Genomic DNA, 25,377 nt, shown 5'->3' with positions numbered 1-25,377 from the left:
AGGTTCCCAGAGCCAGAGGCGGTACCAGGACAGAACACCAAAAGCACAAGTAACAAAAGCAAAAATCAACAAGTGGAAATATACCAAACTAAAAAGCTTCTGCACAGCAAAAGAAATAATAAAATGAAGAGGCAGCCTATGAAATGGGAGAAGACATCTGCAAACCATATATCAGATAAGGGGTGAATATCCAAATTATATAAGGAACTCATAGAACTCAATAGCAAAAAAAAAAATTCCGATTTTAAAATGGGCAGAGGACTTGAAAAGACATTTTTCCGAACAAAGGACATACGAATGGCCAACAGGGATATGAGAAGAGGCTCAGTATCACTAATCATCAAGGAAACGCAAATCGAAACCACAATGAGACACCACCTCACAACCACTAGTGAGAATGTAAATTGATACAGTCACTATGGAAAATAGTACAGAGGTTCCTCAAAAAATTAAGAATAGAACTACCATATGGTCCAGCTATTCCACTCCTGGGTATATATCTGAATAAATTAAAATCAGTATCTTGAAGGGTTATCTGCATCCCCATGTTCACTGCAGCATTATTCACGATAACCAACAGGTGGAAACCACCTTAGTGTCCATCAATGGATGAATGGATAAAGAAAATGTGACATGTATATATCCAAGTTAGAGTTTTCTACACACACACACACACACACACACACACACAGAGGAATATTATTCAGACACAGGAAAGAAGGAAATCCTGCCATTTCCAACAACATGGATTGACCTCGAGGGCATTATGTTAAGTGAAATAAAACAAATACTGTATTCTCTCACTTGCTAGTGAGAAAGACAAATATTGGATGATGTCGCATATATGTGGAACCTAAAAAAAAGTCGAACTTATAGAAACAGAGGGTAGAAGGATGGTTGCCAGGGGCTGGGGGAAATGGGCAGATGTTGGTCAAAAGGTACAAACTTCCAGTTATAGGATGAGTAAGTTCTGGGGAGCTAATGTACAGAGTGGTGACTACAGTTAACAATACTGTATTATATACCTGAAAATTGCTAAGAGAGTAGATGTTAAATGTTCTCACTACAAAAAAAAATTGTAACTATGTGAGGTGATGGATCTAATACCTAACCTTACTGTGGCTATCATTTCATAATACATACATGGATCAAATCATCGTGCTGTACAGTTAAACTGACCCAATGTTATATGTCAATTACATCTCAATAAAGCTGGATGGGGGAAGAAAAATCAACAGGGGGCGCCGGGACTTGAACCCAGGTGTCCTGACTCTGGCCCAGTCTCGTTCCACATTAACTGACTGCATAGGAGCTTTTCCTGATGTTTTCCATCACCCATCTTCCCCATCATGTATTACTCTGATTCCCACAGCACTTGTGCTTAATTCCATCGCAGTCTGTATCAGCTCATACCATCTATCTCCTTTGCTAAGCAGGGCCCTCCCTTTTAAGCAGAGACCCCATCTTTCACCTTTGACTCTCCAGTCCACCAGTGCTGGACACATAAAAAAGACTCAGTAAATGTCTGCTGGCATTAAAGGAAATTATGGCAGAGTCAGAAGACATGGGTCTTAGTCCTGGCTACATGGACCTATAAGCCATGTAACTCTGGGCAAGTTACTTAACCCCCTGAATCTCAGCTCTCTCATCTGTAAGGTGATGAATAAGAACATGATGCAGTGGGAAGAAAATGGGATCTTGACCCAACAAATGTCTGAATGAATGAATGAATCAGTGAGTGATCACCCTTCTATACCAGAAACTCCATGAGGGCAAGGATACATCTAACTTGCTTTGTATCCCAGCACACTTAGCAGGTCTCAGAAAATGTTTGAACGAAACCAAGTCAGAGATCTAAGTGTGCTAGCAGTTGTAGAGTCATGTCATAATCATGGGCAAGTACCTTCAATTCGGGATCTCTATTGTCTCATCTGTAAATTGGAGGTAATGATACCTCCCCAAATTGAGTGAGAAGCAAAAAGAGGTCATGTCTATCAGAAGCACTTGGTAAACTGCAAAGCACTGCACAGATGCCAGTTGTCCCTTGGGCTATTTAAAAGGACTTCCTGATGAACAGGACCTAAGGATGCTTGTCCAGAGAGGAGCAGCATCTTGAGTTTCAGATGATATCAGTTTTCCAATAAACAAACTGAGCTGTTAAGAGAGGGGCCCGAGAACAGCATGACATATCTAAGCAGGAGGTGAAGTTCTATTTGGGGCAACAAAGGAAGTAAAACTTGAAGCAGATGGGGAGGTGAAGCCATGGCTCCTACAGAGCCTTTGCCAGCGGCCCTGACTCATCTGCCTTCTTCTGACAGCTGGAGTCCCCTCGCTTCCGTCTTTTACTAGTTATTCACAGCCCTGGGCCAGTGCTTCAGCCTCTCAGGATGCCATGCTGCACCGGCAGGAGGCGTTCTGGCTTCTGCATGGGCTCCTGAGCTTGCTGAGCTCTGGGTGGCGGTGGGGGTGGGGTTTGGGGCATCACAGGGAACGGCTGGCGGCCGACCACCCGGAGCTGTCCCTGGCTGGCATCGCTTCGGTGAGTTCCTCACGGCTCAACTCTGGCCCGCACTCCTGTAGAGTGACAGGCTGGGTTCTGCTGATACCCTTGGCCGCAGAGAAGCTGACTCTTGATGACTAAACTCACAAGAGACGAAGTTTTTAAACCATAGCATCTGCGTACTAATCTGCAATTCAATTGAGCAAATAGACTTGAGTTCCAACTATGCACAGGCCCTGTGATAGGCACCGGCAACACAAAGGCAAGTAAGATGAACCCAGTCACTCGCTGCCCTTGTGGTACTTAGAGCAGGAAAAAAAGATAATTAGACGTGTAGTCACCAAGCAGTGTGATAGGCGAAAGTACCATAAAGAGAGGAAAACGAGGTACCCCCTCAGGCATGGGGGGCAGAGGAGGCTTTATAAAGTAAAAGGTAAGCAGCATTCCGAAGCACTGGCAAAGTAGGTCAGGTGGAAGGAGGCAGCCTTGCAAGTGGGAGCAAGTGCCCCAGGCAAAGGGAGGCGTGTACCAAACGCAGAGGTGGCAGAGGCTGGGGTGCTGCTGAGTGCCTACAAAAGTTGACTATGGAAGGAGGCCAGAGGAAGGGGTCGGAAACGGTACGAGCTGAGGCCGCAGAGGTCAGAGGGGCTCTACAAGGGGCGCGCAGAGGTCCAAACCTCACACCCTGGATAAACCATCAGGTGGTCCGAAGCCAGCCATATCAGCATCTTGTGTATATGAAGGAAAGTGATTCAAATAATCTACTCACCAGAAGGTTCTTTGACAAGCGTGGAATCAGGACAAGGAATATAAGCTCCACGTTGCAGGTTTTCTTTCTGCCTCGACTCTGACCCACTTAGAACTCCACATTTTCCGAGTTCCTAAACCCAGTGGAGAACATTGTTCTCTGGGGTTTTTTGCAAATAACGCATTTCATTCAGCCTTGAGGAGCTGAATCAATAAAAGCTAACTGAGGATGAAGCCGGAGAGGAAAATGGAAGGACCCCATGCTTTCTGGTTCCCTCCAAGAAACTGCAAACCATTATGGACCAAGTTTTGGGCTTGATTTGCTGAAAAATTCTTCTGCTACAAAATGCAAACTCCTTCACCATAATAAATACTGTTGTGATAACAAGACTGTACTTTTCTCAAATACCCAGATGGAAGACCATATGCAAAATAAACTCTAAGGAATTTTTTTTATGGCCATCTGCGAAAATTGGAAAGAAAGCCAACATCCTCCTCTAGACTTCACAAAAATTTCCACTGAGAATCCTGCTTGCTTCTGCCTAGCGCCACCTGCTGACTGTATTTGGGTACCAGTTTTGCAAATGGATGGGGGTAGGGATGTGGATCTCCTCCTTTCTTGAACAAAGTAAATTTAATCCTAATTGATGGAAGAAATAAAATACCCACATATTGTCAGGTTTTAGAATGTTTTACAGCTACTCACACCTCTTCCTGTTGTTGGCAGGAATCCCAGAGCACCACCCCCCAAAACACACACCTCTGAGCGCTCGCTTCCAAGGCACTGGGAAGACATCGTTTAACCTCACAATTAAGTGTGCTGTTATTGAAGCCTCGTGTCTGGCTTTACATGTCACAAATGGAAATGCACATATCCTTTAATACAGCAATTCTATTTTGAGATTTCTATCTGAAGGAAATGCTGGCACAGGTGTATAAAGATACCTGTACGAGGGTGTTCCCTACGGCATTATTTGTTGAACCAAAAAAATATGAGAATTACCTAAATGTTCATCAATAGGGGAATGCTTTTGAAAGTTATGGTGCATTCATACAGTGGAATACTATGCAGCAGTGACATAAGTGAGGAACAAGTGACAGGGCCGGGGGTCTCCAGCAAACAGCTAAGGTGGGGTCTCATAGTCTTATTCTGGCTATGCCAGACCCTGAATCAGCGGATTCCAAATTAGTGCTCTTTTAGAAACAGAGAAATCCCCCTTTATATTAGAGAACGCTCCAGTTCTAAGAACCTTCAGCTTCTCCCAAGCGACACAACCAAAAAATGGACAAAATACAGTAAGTCCCCTACATACAAACCTTCAAGTTGCGAACTTTCTAAGATGAGACCATGCATTCACATGTCCAATCACATAAGTTAGTTCACGTGTCTGGCGTACATTGTCACGTGCGTGCATCCTCTACAAGTGGTTGTGCTTTTGTGTACTTTACTGTACAGTACGGTATAGGGTACAGTAGCACAGTGTCTTTATTTCAAGCCCAGGATGTCCGAAAGCAAGGGTAAAAGCAGCGGTGACGTAGCTGGTACTGCTAAGAAGCGCCAAGCGATAACGATGGAAACAAAAGTGAAAATAACTGAGAGGGTGGAGCAAGGCGAAAAGACGGTAGACGTCGCTTGTTCTTACAACATGAATTGTTCAACCATCAGCATGAATCTAAAGAACGAGGACAAGATCATGGAACGTGTGAAGTCTGCTGTGCTGATGATGTCAACAATAATATCAAAGAAGCAAGGAAAACTGGTGGAGGAGATGGAGAAACTTCTCAGTGTGCAGATGCAGGACCCGCATCAGCGTCGAGTCTCACCCAGCTTAATGCTGATTCAAGAGAAAGCGAAAAGCCTTTATGAAGACCTGAAGAAGAAACATGGCAAAGAATCAGAGGGCGCATCTTTTAATGCCTTCCATGGCTGGTTTCATTGGTTCAAGGCTAGAGCCAACCTTCACAACGTAAAAGTAATGGAGAGGCAGTGAGTGCAGATATGGTAGCTCCCCAGGATGAGGAGTCCAAAGAGATTTTCAGCAACTTGGTGACCCTCAGCAAGAAGCTGGAGCCAGAGCTGCAAGAGGACGACTTCACTGAACTCCTTGCTGTGCAACACGAGGAGCTTACTAATGAAGACCTGATGGAATTGGAGGCCCAGAGAAAGGACAAAGAGAGACAAGAGGAAGAAGAAGTAACTGAAGAACCGAAGAGATTCACGACTCAGGAAATGGCAAGGGGGTTTTCTTTATGTGAGGAGGCACGGTTAGTTTTTGAGGCACAGGACCCCAACGTAGAACAGTACACAAAGGTTGCAGCGGCTGTTCAGAATGCAATCCAGTGCCACCGTGTCATCTATGACGAGAAAAAAAGAGCTACTGCCCAGACATCACTGGATCTTTTTTTCAAGAGGGTAGATAGATTTGAATCCAGCAAGGAACCAGAACCTGTGCCATCAGCGTCAGGCACGAATGAAACTGCAGCTTGCCCTCCATCTCCTATGGCTGATGGTCCTTCAGCTCTACCATCTCCCACCTCCTCTCCCTCCTCCAGTCAGTAACTCTTCTTGCCTGTTCACTCGATGCTAGCCCCTGTATGCCAGCTGTTGTACTGTGCTACTGTACTTTTCAGGATACTATACTGCAAGATTAAAAATGTTTTTTGTTGTTTTTTATGTATTATTTGTGTGAAAAGTATTATAAACCTATTACAGTACAGTACTATATAGCCTATTGTGTTAGTTGGGTACCTAGGGTAACTTTGTTGGACTTAACGAACAAATTGGACTTACGAATGTGCTCTTGGAATGGAACTTGTTTGTATGTAGGGGACTTACTGTATATTAAACAATGGTTTTCAAGGCACTGGACATCGAGCAACAAAGAACAGTGATTCCTGAGAGATGGGAATCAAATGATGTGAGCTCTGTGATTGTCTCAGTTTACTGTCTTGTGGGAGAGTCCAGGCTGTAGCGCAGAGAGGCAGAACTCCGGTGGAGCCCAGTGGACAATCTGAGTTGAGGAAATGAAACTATGAGTCAAGGGAGACTAAGATAGCCAGAGTTCTCAGGGAAGAGTCCTGGAGAGACTTTTGCACAAAGAGAGAACTCTGGAGATCCACAGAGAGTCTCCCTTGCATATTTAGCTGAGTACAGATCAGGGCATGCTTGTGAGGAAACCACCTGATGCCAAGGAAAGAGCCACCCAAAAGGACGGGAGGTAACAGTGCCTGGAGCCACACAGAACCCGGAATAGTGTCTGTTCTCACCAAGAGACGGGTCAACACCATTATGCACAGAGCATTAGGAAGAGTACATACACAATCCTGGACTCAGGAGTGATGAATAACTAGCCTTAGATGGAGCACTACTCCAGTCCTGCCTAGCAAACTTTGAAAACAAGACCCCAAACCTATTTCCATGGAACTGAACTGGATCCCACAGCAAAGTTCAAGGATATATATAGGAACGCAAAAATACCCAACATCTAAATAAAGTAAGATTCACCAAGTCTGGCACCCAGCTAAAAATGACCAGGCATGAAAAGAGGCAAGGAAACGTGAGCCATGATGACGAGAAAAACCAGTCAATCTAAACCAACCCCGAACGGACACAAAATTAGAATTAGCAGACAATGACATTAAAACGGTTGTTATAATGCATTTCATACACTAAAAAAGCTAAGTAAAACCATGGAAGGTATTTTAAAAGACCCAGATCTAGCTTCTAGAAATAAAAACTACAATGTGTGAGATGAAAAGTAGACTAAATGGGATTAGACAGCAGATTAGACATTGAAGAAGAAAAAAATAGTGAACATGAAGACAAAAACAACAGAAACTTTAAAATGAAACAAAATTTTAAAAAAATGAACAGAGCATCAGTGAACTGTGAACTGTGGGACACTTTCAAGTGACCTAATATATGTGTCATTGGTGTCCCCCAAATGAGAGGAGGTGGGATGGACAGAAAAACACCTGAAGAAATCATGGATAAATATTTTTCAAATTTTATGAAAATTATAAACCCACAATTCTAAAAGTTCAATGACCCCCAGACGTGAAAAACATAGACAAAATTACGCCAAAACACATCACAATCAAATTATTCAAAAACAGTAATAAAGAGAAAATATTAAAAGCAGCCGGAGAGAAAGGACATGTTATATACAGAAGATCAAAGATAACGGCTACAACAGACTTGCTGTCAGAAACAATACAAGAAGACAGAGGAGTAACAGACTAAAAGATTTGAAAGAAAAAAAATACATCAACCTAGAATTGTATACCTAGATAAAATATCTTTCAAAACCAAAGGCAAAATAAACTTTAATAAATACAAACATTGAAAGAATTCATCACCAAAAGACCCTTAACACAAGCTAAAGGAAACTCTTTAGGCTAAAGAAAAATTACACAAAACAGAAATGTGAATCTACACAAAGTAATAAAAACCACGGGAAATGGTAACCACAGGAGTACATATATGATTTTTTTCTTCTTGTTATTTAAATCTCTTTAAAATACAATAGAGTGAGGAGATTGGTTCAAGATGGCAGAGTAGAAGGACGTGCTCTCACTTCCTCTTGCGAGAACAACAGAATCACAACTAACTGCTGAACAGTCATCGACAGGAAGACACTGGAACTCACCAAAAAAGATACCCCACATCCAAAGACAAAGGAGAAACGACAGTGAGGCGGTAGGAGGGGCGCAATCACAATAAAATCAAATCCCATAACTGCTGGGTGGGTGACTCACGAACTGGAGAATACTTATACCACAGAAGTCCACCCACTGGAGTGAAGGTTCTGAGCCCCACGTCAGGCTTCCCAACCTGGGGGTCCAACAACGGGAGGAGGAATTCCAAGAGAATCAGACTTTGAAGGCTAGTGGGATTTGAATGCAGGACTTCGACAGGACTGGGGGAAACAGAGACTCCACTCTTGGAGGGCACACACAAACAGTGTGCGCATCGGGACCCAGGGGAAGGAGCAGGGACCCCATAGGAGACTGAACCAGACCTAACTGCTAGTGTTGGAGGGTCTCCTGCAGAGACGGGAGGTGGCTCTGCCTCACCATGAGGACAAGGACACTGGCAGCAGAAGTTCTGGGAAGTCCTCCTTGGCGTGAGCCCTCCCAGAGTCAGCCATTAGCCCCACCAAAGAGCCCCGGTAGGGTTGAGTGTTGGGTCCCCTCAGGCCAAACAACCAACGGGGAGGGAACCCAGCCCCACCCATCAGCAGTCAAGTGGATTAAAGTTTTACTGAGCTCTGCCCACCAGAGCACAAGTCCCTCCCATCAGGAAACTTGCACAAGTTAGCCTCATAGCTAGATAGCTTCATCCACCAGAGGGCAGACAGCAGAAGCAAAAAGAACTACAATCCTGCAGCCTGTGGAACAAAAACCACATTCACAGAAAGACAGACAAGATGAAAAGGCAGAGGGCTATGTACCAGATGAAGGACCAAGATAAAACCCCAGAAAAACTACTAAATGAAGTGGAAATAGGCAAGCTTCCAGAAAAAACATTCAGAATAATGATAGTGAAGATGATCCAGGACCTCGGAAAAATAATAGAGGCAAAGATGGAGAAGATGCAAGAAACGTTTAACAAAGACCTAGAAGAATTAAAGAACAAACAAACAGAGATGAACAATACAATAACTAAAATGAAAAATACACTAGAAGGAATCAAGAGCAGAATAACTGAGGCAGAAGAACGGATAAGTGACCTGGAAGACAGAATGGTGGAATTCACTGCTGCGAGACAGAATAAAGGAAAAAAAATGAAAAGAAATGAAGACAACCTAAGAGACCTCTGGGACAACATTAAACTCAACAACATTAGCATTATAGGGGTCCCAGAAGGAGACGAGAGAGAGAGAAAGGACCCGAGAATATATTTGAAGAGATTATAGTCGAAAACTTCCCTAACGTGGGAAAGGAAACAGCCACTGGAGTCCAGGAAGCGCAGCGAGTCCCATACAGGAAAAACCCAAGGAGAAACACCCTGAGACACACAGTAATCAAATTAGAAAAAATCAAAGACAAAGAAAAATTACTGAAAGCAGCAACAGAAAAACGACAAATAACATACAAGCAAACTCCCATAAGGTTAACAGCTGATTTCTCAGGAGAAACTCTACAGGCCAGAAGGCAGTGGCATGATATACTTAAAGTGATGAACGGGAAGAACCAACCAAGATCGGTTGGTAATCTACAAGATTGGTTGTAGAGTAATCTACAACCAAGATTACTCTACCCAGCAAGGATCTCATTCAGATTCCATGAAGAAATCAAAAGCTTTGCAGACCAGCAAAAGCTAAGAGAATTCAGCACCACCAAACCAGCTCTACAACAAATGCTAAAGGAACTTCTCTAAGTGGGAAACACAAGACAAGAAAAGGACCTACAAAAACAAACCCAAAACAATTAAGAAAATGTCACAGGAACATACCTATCAAAAATTACCTTAAACGTGAATGTATTAAATGCTCCAACCAAAAGACACAGGCTTGCTGAATGGATACAAAAACAAGACCCATCTATATGCTGTCTACAAGAGACCCACTTCAGACCTAGGGAAACATACAGACTAAAGTGAGGGGATGGAAAAAGATATTCCATGCAAATGGAAATCAAAAGAAAGCTGGAGTGGCAATTCTCATACCAGACAGAATAGACTTTAAAATAAAGAGTATTACAAGAGACAAAGAAGGACGCTACATAATGATCAAGGGATCAATCCAAGAAGAAGATATAACAATTATAAATATATATGGGCCCAACATAGGAGCACCTCAATACATAAGGCAACTGCTAACAGCTATAAAAGAGGAAATCGACAGTAACACAATAATAGTGGGGACTTTAACACCTCACTTACACCAATGGACAGATCATCCAAAATGAAAATAAATAAGGAAACAGAAGCTTTAAAGATAGATTTAATTGATATTTATAGGACATTCCATCCAAAAACAGCAGATTACATTTTCTTCTCAAGTGCGCACGGAACATTCTCCAGGATAGATCACATCTTGGGTCACAAATCAAGCCTCAGTAAATTTAAGAAAATTGAAATCATATCAAGCATCTTTTCTAACCACAATGCTTTGAGATTAGAAATGAATTACAGGGAAAAAAACGTAAAAAACACAAACACATGGAAGCTGAACAATACATTACTAAATAACCAAGAGATCACTGAAGAAATCAAAGAGGAAATCAAAAAAACACCTAGAGACAAATGACAATGAAAACACGACAATCCAAAACCTATGGGATGCAGCAAAAGCAGTTCTAAGAGGGAAGTTTATAGCTATACAAGCCTACCTCAAGAAACAAGAAAAATCTCAAATAAACAGCCTAACCTTACATCTAAAGGAACTAGAGAAAGAAGAACAAACAAAACCCAAAGTTAGCAGAAAGAAAGAAATCATAAAGATCAGAGCAGAAATAAATGAAATAGAAACAAAGAAAACAATAGCAAAGATCAATAAAACTAAAAGCTGGTTCTTTGAGAAGATAAACAAAATTGATAAACCATTAGCCAGACTCATCAAGAAAAAGAGGGAGAGGACTCAAATCAATAAAATTAGAAATGAAAAAGGAAAAGTTACAACAGACACCACAGAAATACAAAGCATCATAAGAGACTACTACAAGCAACTCTATGCCAATAAAATGGACAACCTGGAAGAAATGGACAAATTCTTAGAAAGGTATAACCTTCCAAGACTGATCCAGGAAGGAATAGAAAATATGAACAGACCAATCACAAGTAATGAAATTGAAACTGTGATTAAAAATCTTCCAACAAACAAAAGTCCAGGACCAGATGGCTTCACAGGCGAATTCTATCAAACATTTAGGGAAGAGCTAACACCCATCCTTCTCAAACTCTTCAAAAAAATTGCAGAGGAAGGAACACTCCCAAACTCATTCTATGGGCCACCATCACCCTGATACCAAAACCAGACAAAGAAACTACAAAAAAAGAAAATTAGAGACCAATATCACTGACAAATAAAGATGCAAAAATTCTCAACAAAATACTAGCAAACAGAATCAAACAGCACATTAAAAGGATCATACACCATGATCAAGTGGGATTTATCCCAGGGATGGAATTCTTCAATATACGCAAATCAATCAATATGATACACCATATTAACAAACTGAAGAATAAAACCCATAAGATCATCTCAATAGATGCAGAAAAAGCTTTTGACAAAATTCAACGCCCGTTTATGATAAAAGCTCTCCTGAAAGTGGGCATAGAGGGAACCTACCTAACATAATAAAGGCCATATATGACAAACCCACAGCAAACATCATTCTCAATGGTGAAAAACTGAAAGCATTTCCTCTAAGATCAGGAACAAGGCAAGGATGTCCACTCTCACCACTATTATTCAACATAGTTTTGGAAGTTTTAGCCACAGCACTCAGAGAAGAAAAAGAAAAAAAAGGAATACAAATTGGAAAAGAAGTAAAACTGTCACTGTTTGCAGGTGACATGATACTATACATAGAGAATCCTAAAGATGCCACCAGAAAACTGCTAGAGCTAATCAATGAATCTGGTGAAGTTGCAGGATACAAAATTAATGCACAGAAATCTCTTGCATTCCTATACACTAATGATGAAAAATCTGAAAGAGAAATTAAGGAAACACTCACATTTACCACTGCAACAAGAAGAATAAAATACCTAGGAATAAACCTACCTAGGGAGACCAAAGACCTGTATGAAGAAAACTATAAGACACTGATGAAAGAAATCAAAGATGATACCAACAGATGGGGAGATATACCACGTTCTTGAATTGGAAGAATCAATATTGTGAAAATGACTATACTACCCAAAGCAATCTACAGATTCAATGCAATCCCTATCAAGTTACCAATGGCATTTTTTACAGAACTAGAACAAAAATCTTAAAATTTGTATGGAGACACAAAAGACCCTGAATAGACAAAGCAGTCTTGAGGGGAAAAAAAAAAGAGCTGGAGGAATCAGACTCCCTGACTTCAGACTATACTACAAAGCTACAGTAATCAAGACAATATGGTACTGGCACAAAAACAGAAACATAGATCAATGTAACAAGACAGAAAGCCCAGAGATAAACCCATGCACCTATGGTCAACTAATCTATGACAAAGGAGGCAAGGATATACAATGGAGAAAAGACAGCCTCTTCAATAAGTGGTGTTGGGAAAACTGAACAGCTACATGTAAAAGAATGAAATTAGAACACTCCCTAACACCATACACAAAAATAAACTCAAAATGGATTAGAGACCTAAATGTAAGACCGGACACTATAAAACTCTTAGAGGAAAACATAGGAAGAACACTCCTTGACATAAATCACAGCAAGATCTTTTTTGATCCACCTCCTAGAGTAATGGAAATAAAAAGAAAAATAAACAAATGAGACCTAATGAAACTTCAAAGCTTTTGCACAGCAAAGGAAACCATAAACAAGACGAAAAGACAGCCCTCAGAATGGGAGAAAATATTTGCAAATGAATCAACGGACAAAGGATTAATCTCCAAAATATATAAACAGCTCATGCAGCTCAATATTAAAAAACAAACAACCCAATGCAAAAATGGGCAGAAGACCTAAATAGACATTTCTCCAAAGAAGACATACAGATGGCCAAGAAGCACATGAAAAGCTGCTCAACATCACTAATTATTAGAGAAATGCAAATCAAAACTACAGTGAGGTATCACCTCACACCAGTTAGAATGGGCATCATCAGAAAATCTACAAACAACAAATGCCGGAGAGGGTGTGGAGAAAAGGGAACCCTCTTGCACTGCTGGTGGGAATGTAAATTGATACAGACGCTATGGAGAACAGTATGGAGGTTTCTTAGAAAACTAAAAATAGAATTAGCATAAGATCCAGCAATCCCACTACTGGGCATATACCCAGAGAAAACCATAATTCAAAAAGACACATGCACCCCAACGTTCATTGCAGCACTATTTACAATAGCCAGGTCATGGAAAAAACCTAAATGCCCATCGACAGATGAATGGGTAAAGAAGATGTGGTACATATATACAATGGAATATTACTCAGCCATAAAAAGGAACGAAATTGGGTCATTTGTGGAGACATGGATGGATCTGGAGACTGTCATACAGAGTGAAGTTAGTCAGAAAGAGAAAAACAAACATCGTACATTAACGCATATATGTGGAACCTAGAAAAATGGTACAGATGAACCGGTTTGCCGGGCAGAAGTTGAGACACAGATGTAGAGAACAACCGTATGGACACCAAGGGGGGAAAGCGGTGGGGGCGCGGGGGTGGTGGTGTGATGAATTGGGCGATTGGGATTGACATGTATACACTGATGTGTATAAAATGGATGACTAATAAGAACCTGCTGTATAAAAAAATAAATAAAATAAAATTCAAAAAACATAAAAATAAATAAATAAATAAAATTCACAAGGCAGATCAAAAGACTATAATGGCCAAGACAACTTTGAAAAAGGAGTACAAAGTTGGAGGACTTTCACTACATGATTTCAAGACTCCTTATAAAGCTGTAATAACAAAGACAGTGAGGCATTGACATCAACACTGACAAATATACCAATAGAATAGAGTAGAGAATTCAGAAATACACCCAACACACGTTTGAGCAACTGTTTTCAACATAAGTGCAAAGGCAATGGGGGGAAAGGTTAGTATTCTCATCAAACATTTCTGAAGCTATTTGATATCTCATGTAAAACAAACAAACAAGAAAAAGTGAATCCATACCTCACATTATATTAAAAAACTAACTCAAAACAAATCATAGACCTAGACTTAAAACTATAAACTTGGAGACGAAAACATAAGAGAACATCTTTGTGAACTCGGGTTAGGTAAAGATTCCTGATATATGACACCAAAAGCATGACCCATATAAGAACAAATCAATTAACTGATCCATCAGAATTTAGAACTTGCTCTTCAAAAGATACTGCTGAAAGGATGAAAAGACAAGGCACAGACTGGGAGAAAATATTTGCAGTTGGTATATCTGATGAATACTTGTGTTCAAAATATATAAAGAACTCTCAAAACTCAACAATAAAAATAACTCAATTTTTTAAATGGGTGAAAGATGTGAATAGACATGTCATCAAAGAATATATTTGGATGGCAAATAAGCACATAAACAGACGCTCAACACCATTTTTAAAAAATAAATTTATTTATTTATTTTTGGCTGCATTGGGTCTCCATTACTGTGTGGGAGCTTTCTCTAGCTGCAGTTCGTTGCGGTGCGCAGGCTTCTCATTGTGGTGGCTTCTCTTGTTGCGGAGCACGGGCTCTAGGCATGCTGGCTTCAGTAGCTGTGGCACGCGGGCTTCAGTAGTCGTGGTGCACAGGCTTAGTTGCTCCGTGGCACGTGGGATCTTCCCGGCCCAGGGCTCGAACCCGTGTCCCCTGCACTGGCAGGGAGATTCTCAACCACTGCGCCACCAGGGAAGCCCAACATCATTAATAATTAGGAAAATCCAAATTAAAACCAATGAGAAACCACCACACACCTGTCAGAATGGCTAAAATTAAAAAGACTGACTGTTACCAAGAGTCGGCAAGGATGTGGAAGAACTAGAATGGTCACAGTTGCTGATGGGAATATAAAATGGCACAACCCACTTTGGAAAACGACTGATACTTTCTTTAAAATTAAATGGACACCTACTATACGATCCAGACATTCTATTCCTATGCATTTACTCCAGAGAAATGAAAACATATGTTCACACAAAGACTTATACATGAATGTTCATATTATCTCTATTTGTAACAGCTAAACACTGGAATCAATCCAAATGTCCAGCAGCAATTGACGGTATAAGCAAACTGTGGTAAATACATTTAATGGAACACTCCTTAGGAATAAGAAGGAATGAATTATTTATGAAACAATACGGATGAATCTCAAAACATGTTGAGTGAAAGAAGCCAGACCCCTCCCACCCCCAACACACGCAGAAAAGTATCTGCTGTATGATTCCGTTTATATAAAATTCTAGAAAGTGCAAACTAATTTTGACTGAAAACACATCCAGGGTTGCCTGGCAGTGGAAGGTAGAGGGCAGGGAGGAGAGGGACAAAAGGATTATAAATGGACGTGAGGAAACATTGCGGGTGATGGATATGTCCATTATCTTCATTGTGATGATGGTTTTATGGGTTTTTATGTATATATCAAAACATAGCAAGCTGCAAAGTTTAAATATTTGCAGTTTAACTGTACCTTAGTTAAAGCTGTTTTTTAAAAAATTATGAGACAAATAAGCTATCTGCATAGTCTCAAAGTATCTCCCCATAAGATACTTAAGGATTACAAAGGGAAAAGTAGTAACTTTATAGTCGAGAAACCTAGCAGATACTACCTTAACTAAGGGATCAATCTTAACATCACCAGAATTAAGACATCTTGACATCATGTATCTCTCCTGATATGCTGCACTGAGAAGGTCACAGCATCACTTTTGTGGTATTCTACCAAAAATGTGTAATCTGAATTTAATCATGAGAAAAATCAGACAGAACCAAGTTGAGTGACACTCTTAAGGAAATAACGGGTCAGTACTCTTCAAAAGAATCAAGGTCATGAAAGACAAAGGCAGACTGAGGAACTGTTACAGCTCAGAGGAGACCAAATAAGGAGAAATAAAAACTAAAGGCAATGAGGGAATATGGGGCGGATGCTGTACCAGAAAAAGGTCATTAGTAGGACAACAGGAAAAATGCAAACAAGGTGTGTAGATTATTTAGTAAGACTATATCAATGTTAATTTCCCAGTTTCAGTAATTATACAAGATGTTAATATTAAGAGAAGCTAGAGGAAGGGTGTATGACCTGCATATGAATAGTCATGGCAGCTTTATTTATAATAACCTCAAACTGGAAATAACCCAGTTGCCCATCCTTTGGTGAATGGATAAATAAGTTAGGGCATATTCCTAATGGAACACTATTCAGCAATAAAAATACAAACTACTGACACAACAAACATGGGTGAAGCTCAAAAACATAATTCTCAAAAAAAAAAAAGACTCAAGAGAGTACATACTGTATGATTCCATTTATATGGATTTCTTCAACAGGCAGAACTAATCTATAATGAGAATGCAGATCAGCAGTTGCCTGGGCTGGGGGTTGTGAGGCATGATGGCAAAAAGGCACAGAGGAACTTCTGGGGATGATAGCAATGCTCTTCTAACTTATCTGATTTTGAAGACACAGTCGGTATCTATCTCATTTAAACTCAGTCTTGCAGAATACTTAAATAAAGAGTTGTAGAAATGGGACAGAAAGTTATTCCACGTAGCGACAGCGGTGTGAGCAAAGCCACAGAAGTGGGAGATTGAGTATAGGGACCAGCCGATCGTTTTATTTTTTTTTAATTAACCGTGCACATAATTTGCATACAACAAAATGCACCCATTTCAAGTCGATAATTCGAAGAATTTTAAGAAATGTATACAGACCCACGTGACTACCATTCCATAGAGAGCTTCCTTTTCAAAATTACCACTTCAAGCTGTTTCTGTTTACTATTTGGATATGGAGTGGGTTATTTGAAAATTGATTCTGGAACAAATTTAAAGCAGGACACTTAGAAGGTTTCCCCCTCAGTTTGTCAGACCTACTCAGTGGTCTTGAATGAGAGCCCAACCTCCCACATTTCACGCCACGAGATGCCAGGGAGACCACACTTCTGGGATTCACCCTAACAGCCCCAGTCCGCATGTGGACTCAACACTCTGCTCCAGGTCTGACTCCCTGGCTCTGCAGATGCCCTGACCCCATGATCTAGCTCCTGACACCATCCTCAGGCCTGTCTCCTGGTGTCAGGAACCACTTCTTCAGTTTACCTGCCTGTCATCCTACCCGTTCAACTCTGCAAGCTGCCTTGATCGCGGCAACACCTGCTGTGTCCTGTTAAGGCACCCCCTAAACCAGTCTCCGCTTCCTGGGGACCCCTTGCCCCAGCTCCCAGCACACAGGACCCAGGACCAAGTTGCAACCATCACAGAATTCAAGGGTCATGGGGACGGAGTGCCACCTACCTGAGCCACAAAGAGCTGGAACTCGTCAGGCAGAATCCATGAGCGAGGGTAGAAGTTGTACTCCTCAGGAAAGAGATTCTGCATGATTCTTACTGCTCTGCTCAGAGTAATTTTACGCACCATCTCCGTCATGCCTGGGGAGAAGAGAAGTTGTGAGGTTTTAACAACAGTGGGCCACTAGCTATAAAACAGCCATAACTGGGGACTTTTAAAACCACCCACCCGACATACTCACTTTTTCAGACAGGATTTTAAAAAAAGGTCTGAGTGGTTCCCCACAGCAGTGATTCATGGTTTGGAAAGACCTAGCAAATTAATGAAAAACTTGAGGGAATAGATGGATATTTTTTTCTCATAAAAATGAAGCATCAGTTTAAAAGAATGAGTTTCCACCTAGTTTATTATTCCACTCTTTGTCAGCCCCCTAGATAACAAATAAAGAGAAGAATTTATATCTTGCACTTGAAACTTAATATCCGCTCTAATCCTGGGCCACCACGCATACCTCTGGGATTCCTTCCATCTTATACCCTGGAGAATATTAACTAGTGGACTCTGGTTACATTATGAGACGCTTAATTAAGTTGCTTTGTTTTAATCTTTCATGAGTATTAAAGGTATAAAACAGAAAAATACACACCTTTCAGCAGAACATCTGTCTCCTTGAAATAAGGACACGAAGTGGAGAGGTTAGCACAGCGTAATTTATAGTTTAAGGGGAAAAAATGGAATCTGTAGGAGTTCTTCAGTTATGAGTACTGAAACTGACATTGATCATATCTCATTAATTTGCCCAGAGGGGATGGAAATGTCTCACTTATGAAACATTTTAAAAGAATGGTAGTTTTTTTCCTTGTCACATCTTTAGAAATGCTGACAAGAAAAGAAACGGAGTATATATCTTCGCAAATTTTAGGCAAATAGGTAAAAATTATTTAAAATTTTAGCATGCTTATTTCTTAAGGCAAATATCACTGCTCAAAAAAATGGAGACTAAAAATGGCCTTCACCCTGAAAGGGGCCACACAGTTCCATCAATAACTAGAAATTTGCTAGCAAAGTCATTTTTAATAGAAAGTACAAAGTTCCAAGTCAGCTTGGCAGGTCCAAATTACTGCATTGCAAATGAGCGAAGTCAGAATGCATGAGGTTTCTCTAAACTACGTTCAGGAAGCAAAGGGTGAACACTGAGAATGAAGGCTTTAATAATCTACTTCTTGCTTCCCTCAGCATATTAAAAAGAGCAATAAAAATCTAAAAGATGGCAACTTCAAGATGTCAGTGCCTAGGTTGTTAGTTCTTGTTTAGAAGGAGATAGAGAAGATTAAAAAAGAAATAAAGGAGCTTTAAAGGCACTAATAAACTGTGCTCTAACACGGCTTCTCTGATATTAGAGGAAACTCACTGAGGACACTTTTCTGAACTTCCCAAGAAATCAGTATGAGTCCAAAAATTAGAGCTATTTCCTTTTATTCCCCCATGAGATTAGAATTTTTGAGTTACCAACACTGGAGCTGAACGCAAAGTACACGAAATTCCAACTTCTTTGGAAATGTTTTAGTTGTGTTTCACATTTTAGTTATAGTATTAAACTAAAAACCTGCTTAACTGAGTGCAACACAGCACGTTACAGCAAATACGTGATGCTCCCTGGCCAAACAGTGCTGTGGTATTGTCCGAGTTTTAATGGCAATGTGACAGGAGAAGGTTTGCTTTCAGAAATCCCTCGGCGGGTCAGAAGGACTCACATAACACACACAGGAGTGCTGTGAGTACAGGAGTGTGGTTCGTATGCTCCAGAGAAGCTTTGTGAAAACCAAGGTCCAGCAGATGGAGTAAGTATTCATTTTAAATCTGCAGTGGCTCCTTTTGTCATGCGGGTCACCAGCCCCCATGCCGGCTAACAGATCTGTTTCTGAGTTTACATCTGCGTCTGTCTCCAGACAGTTCTCTACAAAAACCAGCCAACTTAAGAAGCATCCCTTCAAGCCACTGGCTACCTTTCCCACAGGCTGTAGACGGCTCACCCCGAACCCTGCCTCAATGCCTGTCTCTGGAAGGCAGCAGTGTCAACCTCCCTCAATCCACTTTTACTGACACCTTTGCTCCTCCGCCATCTTTAAGCTGCAGGGGAAGCATCTCTGAGCCCTCACGAGCCCCCATGTGGTAGCTGCAAGCATCCCTGCCTCTGGCAGGGGCTCAGAGAGAGATGTGCGCTCTGTCATCTCTCACTAAGATGCGGACAAGAGTAGCTGCTCCAGGGCATATGCTTCCAGAGTAAATCTGTAAAGAGGGAGGTCACTGTCAGGCCACGCTGGCTCCAGACTCTGTCTACCTTCTCCAAGCAGCTGCAGCACGTGACCCCTCCCTGTGACCCCTGCCCGAGGCTCTGGGACCCATTCTGACCTGAGGTAGAAGCTCTAGGTCCAACCACTAGCTCCCCTTTGGGGAGCTTGGACCCTTTCTTTGTAGTCCAGTTAGATAAGGAGGATTCTAATTACTTCTCTGAGGCTCTGTTGCCTGTCCCCAAAGTCTGGTCACCGGTCCTTAGCTCCTGGTGCCTGAGTGGCTGCCTCAGCGATGCCTTTGCCCTGCAGTCTCCGATGTTCCTCCTCTGTTCCCCCTAAGCCTCCCCTGCAAGGGCTGGAGTCCTCGTGTGACTTGAGCCCACTGGCTGGGCTCCTGCTATACTAACAGGTTCTTTTGAGGCTGACCGTCTACCTGCACTTCTCAAGAAGGTCTGTTCCTAGATGTCTCTATTGTGGCCGTTCCCCTGTCGGTTGGGGAAAGCCCCTAACTCAGCCTGCAGCTTCTCACCCAAGAGCTTGCCTCCTGCCACTGCTTCTGGGCCTGGGTTCTTCTGCCTGCCTCGCTGGAGCCCCAGGGCCTCGGGTGGTCTCGGCCCACTGGTGTTACACAGGAGTCTGATCCGCAGGCTTGCCCACACAGGCCTACTTAGCCCAACTTAAGACAAAACAAAACAAATCAAACACACAATCTGAGCTATGCTGGGAGTGCTATTCAATCCAGGTATCATTTATAAGAAGAATTCTTGGCAAAAACGCCTTAAAACCACCAAACAACAAGCAAACATTGATACTTTCAGATCCTGGATACTGCAGTGGCCTCTTAGCTGTTTCCTCTCTCAGCCTTTCCACCCCAAACCCCCGACCTGCACCCCTGCCTCCAATGCATTCCCTCTGGCAGATCTTTCCAAACTGCAGGCTGGGCCACGTCACTCTCTAGCTTAGAAATTTCTCAGTGGCTCCCGGTGAAGTCTGGGCCCTGCCTTTCACCTCTCCATCGCCCTATCAAACTTGACCCTTTCTAACTAGCATGGGCCACGCGCCCTTTGCTGAACGAGCAACATGCAAGGCTTTCCATGCCTTTGCACCCCATCTGCTCCCTTGATCTGCAAGGGGGACAGGCCCATCCATCCCTGGAGGCTCAGTTCACATTCAATCCTCTTTTCCAGGATCTCTTGCCCTGCCTGCCCCCCCAAGCAAATCTGGGTTAGGTCACGTGCCCTTGTTCCACATTCGCACAGCATCCCTCTGGCATGGTGCTTATTTTGTATTTGACTTCTCTCTTTACGTGCTTTTCTCCTTGTTTTTGTATCCCTAGCCCAGACCAGTGCTTGGCAGATGGCTGTCCCCAGAGATCCCTCCCTGGAGCCCCCTCCTCCTCTGACAAAGTCCCCTCCTCAGGGTGGGCTCTCAGGCACCACCCGCCACGTGGTGCCGTACATCTCAGGCCCGGAAACTCAGCAAAAAAACTGTTGCTTGCAAAGCTGAGAATTGATGGTTCTAGGCTTTCTTAAGGCAAAGACATATCTAAATCAGATTATTTTTAGTGAAAGTCTTAATTCATCAGTTAAGATATAATAACATATCTTGAAGGAAATTGCCCATAGAAAAGTGGCTAAAATCTAACGTGCTGACACGAACAAAATAAATTACTTCCATATGCGTATCCAAAAGTTTTCAGTTTATTCAGCATGTGAAGTGTTTATCCTTGCCTGGCACGTCCACTAGAACTTGCTCTAAGTAATACACAGTGCATACAAAATGCATCTTCAGAACAATGGGATACATCACAGACAGAAGATAAGCATGGACACCAACGGGAGCCAAAGGACAGACCATTCTGGAATCACCCCATCACTAAGGATTGGTGTCTTTCACAGGGCAGAGTGTGGCGGCCCTGGCCCACTGCCTACAGGCCTGCTTTGTCATTGGAGCTAATTAATTGCTGTTAGTAAAGTGGAAAATTGTACGTACCTATCACTGGCACATGGAACATGAGATGGGGCAAATGTGCTTCTTTAGAATGAATATTCTTATATCACCTTTAACGAAACTAGCCCTTTGAGTGTATTTTTTTCTGTATTTCTATTTGCGTCCCAAATGTAGAGCTATAGCAACTCCTTCCTTCCTACTCTCGGCCACCAGATGAGGCGTGAGCAAATAGGGAACATGTCAGTGAAGCCTCATTTGATAATTCATGTCTTGGGAACTCTGTCCATATTCAAAGAGTTGTTCTCTTCCAAATTATGTTCTCCCAATATCCCAATAAGTTCTTTTAGTGGCATCAAACGTCATCTTTTATGAGCAGCAAGACAGAGAAAATAATAGCTGTCCCATTAAACTGTGCAAGGACCCTGGCTGCAAGAGTCCTCCTTATTCTCTGACAAAACACTTTCTCCTCTAAGAACCAATCTGACCTTGGGTTAATTTTCTAGCTCTGTTCCCCAGGAAACCAATAAAGGGAGAAAGTTAGCTGTGTGACTAGACAACAAAGCATATGGTTAAAATGATCCCTTATTGTCATCTTGCATAAATACCTGGTAGGGAGCCACAGCTCCGGGCTTTCCTGAGTGCAGTGAATCTTGTAACTTAGCATGACCCTGGTGGGGACCCTGGAAGCTGTGCTGTGGAGGAGCTATGTGAGCTATTGGCTCCTACAGGGTTTCTAAGTCAAGGGAGACCCACATCCACCAATGTGGATCTTGTCTCTTTGCACCTGAGCTTTCACTTACGGAGCCAAAGACTAGCTCTGGAACCACTGCCATGACGCCACTGAGAAGAAATGTCTGACACTGACTGACTGGCAAGCTGTGTTTCCTGTCCTGTATCCTTGTAAGTAACGCTGAGCCAAGTGGCCCATGGTGGTCTGTTTGCTTAGTTGAAAAACCCGCTAGTGGACGTGGCATAACTTGCCAATGTATAACGTATGGCTATTGGGTTTTGTGAGAGGTATTTTCTTAAAGACGTGGCATGGAATTCCAAAATAAAGAATAAGTGGATCCTCCTCTTTAAAATAAGCATAAATGAAACAACTAGAGAAAACAACCACACTCTGGCTGCAACTACGTAAACATACATAAACATGGGTAAGGTTTGGGAGAAATTCTAGAAATATTCACCTTGTGGTTTTGTTAAATGAGGGGTGGGATTCATGGTGGTGTGCTTTTTAAAAATTATATATTATTGTATCCTATATGGTTTGTGCCCGTTATGTTAAAACTTCTGAAAATAAGTGGGACCCCTTTGGCTGGGATCATACCCAGATGAACCAAATGTCCCCTTCTCCCTACACATGCCCACTTAACTTAACCAGCCTCTTCACTTAGCCATTCAAAATAATGAATAGTAATCATGGCAGAAGAGGGCGGTAGAGATTAATAGTAAAACGGAAAGGTATACGATAGGGCGGAGGCTGGGAGTGGAGTGAAGGGGCATCTCGGAGTGTTGGCTGTGACACCTGTGTGGCACCGAGCCCCCCTTGCAGTCTCACTAGACAATAGTCTCACTAGACAGTGCCTTCAGGTTAAAGGCAGAGGCTGTCCGCAGCTCCTGTTCCCAGTATGGAGACTGGTGTATTTCGATTTTAAAATGGTACCTGCAAATACGATACTTAAAGAAAATGGAAGCTGCGAACCCCATTTCTGTGATACTGTCCCAGAATTTTAGTACTTCTGTTTTCCGTCTCCTGCATATTAAATAGAAATTGAAATGGTCTATTTTATTTTATTTGTTTGTTTGTTTATTATTTTAGTGCAACATGCAGCTTTCATTAATGTTAGACTAACTCTGTAGGGGAAACGGTTCATTTTATTGCTTTAAGGTCCTGCTTTCTCCTTTCCCTCCAATGGGCATAAAACTAGGGCTGCCTCCTATTCGCCATCTGTAGGTGAGACAGCAGTTACGGAGGGCCTCAGTGTGCCTGGAAGGACTGCAGGAGCCGTGGGAACATCCAGAAGTGTAGGAGGCACGGCCCCTCCCAGGACCTCACAGTCTACCTCACAGTCTACCACACACGTAGACGTATTCAGAGTCCACGTTCACTGAGTCATTGAAATGTTCCAGAAACTACGGTGAGTGCAAATGGACTATTTTTTTTTTTTTTTTTTTTGCCTTTTGAGAATATAGTCCCCTCATGACGCTCCCATATTATATCTGAAATCCAAAAGATGAAAGTCATGTTCTTCCGCCGGTGGAATTAGACCGGAAGAGCCTGTCTTTTTACGTTTTGGAACCTCCAGTCTTAAAACCCTTGGTGAGTTAAGTCCTGATCACCTTGCCTCCCAAGGTCACGGCACTGAGGCAGCGTATAGGCAGCCATTCCCAATTAAGAGCCCTCCAGTTTGATGTCTAAACACTGTTATGTTTTTGTCGAAGAGCGTACCCTGAGGCTCAGCCCTGGAAACGTTTTTAAATGCCAACAATAACAGCGGATACCTGGAAACTTGTTCACTAGACCGGAGAATATGTCACTGTCGTGAAATGAAACTCCATGCCAGTAGATGTCACAAGGCAAGCGTCGGCCAAATGGGAACTAGAAGAAAGAGGGGAAATGTGATGAATGACGGGAACAAGAAGCGCAGCTCTGGCACCGAGGGTCTCTTCTGTACAAACTCCCAGCGGCCTGGCACACATCACATGATTTAATGCTCATAATAAGCATGTGAAGTTGCTGACCTTCTTTCCCATGTTGCAAGGGAAGAAACAGATTAAGACAGGCTAAGTAACTGTCTCAGGGTCACAACCACTGAGAGGCAGAGTTCTGATTCTGCGTGGCGGGCACTGTACTAGTGACCTTACAGGCACCCTTTTGTTAGAATCCTCATAACCATCCTAGAAAGCATGATGCCCACTTCACTGATGAGAAAATTGGGTCTGAGAGGGGTAATGTAACATGCCCAAGGCTGCACAGAGCTGGAAATGGGAAAAGTCAGGAACTGAATGCAGGGCTGAATTCCAAACCATACTTCTCTTTATCTGAAGACCACAACATTCAAACCACTCCCCCCAGAACGAGCTTTCACAATCTCTTTCTATCTCTTTCTCTCTCTTCCTCTGTCTCTTACACACACACACACACACACACACACACACACACACACACACACACACACACACACACAGTCCACAAGGGCAGGATATATTCCCCAGTGCCTAAAATGGTTCCTGGCATTCAACAAAGACTTTTTGAATGAATGAATGAACAAACCAGGAATGGTCCTCTGACTCACGATGAGATAACCAGGTTCTCTCTTCCAGGAATATGGAAATCAGAGATGCCCGGCAGCCTCTGCTGGCCCTTGCACTGGAAGTGATCAAAAGCCAGAGCCCGGCAGCTGTGCTTGGCCGTGTGCACAGCCTGACAGAGAAGCAAAGGCAGCCAGTCTGCTGAGAGAGGAGAAAGGAGCAGGTGCAGAGAGAAAAGCAGAGATGAGGCCATGTGGCCCTGGCAACACAGACTGAGTGGCCTCAGTTCCCAGGGCTTCTAGGTCCTCGGCCCAGACCCTTCTGAGCCCGGCTGTCCCTTCTGTCCTTGGATCCTGTAAGGCAGCCTCATACCCATAGAATGCATCTCCTTTGCACAAACTATAGGGTTTCAATTACTTGCAACCAGAAAATCCCTCGCTGAGACCAAAGGGCCTGCTCTTTCTACTACATCTTGCTGCCTCTCAACAAGTTCTGCACTTACACAATGTATTTTTAAAATGCG

The 25,377-nt window shown here is 42.4% G+C and overlaps 1 protein-coding gene across 2 annotated transcripts in view; it reads right to left on the bottom strand.

Moving 5' to 3' along the window:
* The window catches only part of TTLL11 (tubulin tyrosine ligase like 11), a gene marked incomplete at its 3' end in the record, with an annotated part of 247,285 nt that overhangs the window by 172,380 nt on the left and 49,528 nt on the right, over nucleotides 1–25,377 (bottom strand). Inside the window, exons 2-3 of one of the 2 annotated variants that reach the window (XM_082843642.1) lie at nucleotides 24,105–24,201; nucleotides 17,365–17,498 (exon numbers count right to left, since the gene is read on the bottom strand). In XM_082843642.1, the coding sequence (XP_082699768.1) occupies nucleotides 17,365–17,498; nucleotides 24,105–24,201 (231 nt within the window). Of the gene's footprint in view, nucleotides 1–17,364; nucleotides 17,499–24,104; nucleotides 24,202–25,377 lie in introns of those variants that run through there. The other variant, XM_082843641.1, reaches the window with a different exon arrangement.

This window comes from Leucopleurus acutus (assembly GCF_964270905.1).
Source record: "Leucopleurus acutus genome assembly, chromosome: 7".
Lineage (NCBI taxonomy): Eukaryota > Metazoa > Chordata > Mammalia > Artiodactyla > Delphinidae > Leucopleurus > Leucopleurus acutus.
This window is presented reverse-complemented; position numbering and strand designations above follow the sequence as displayed.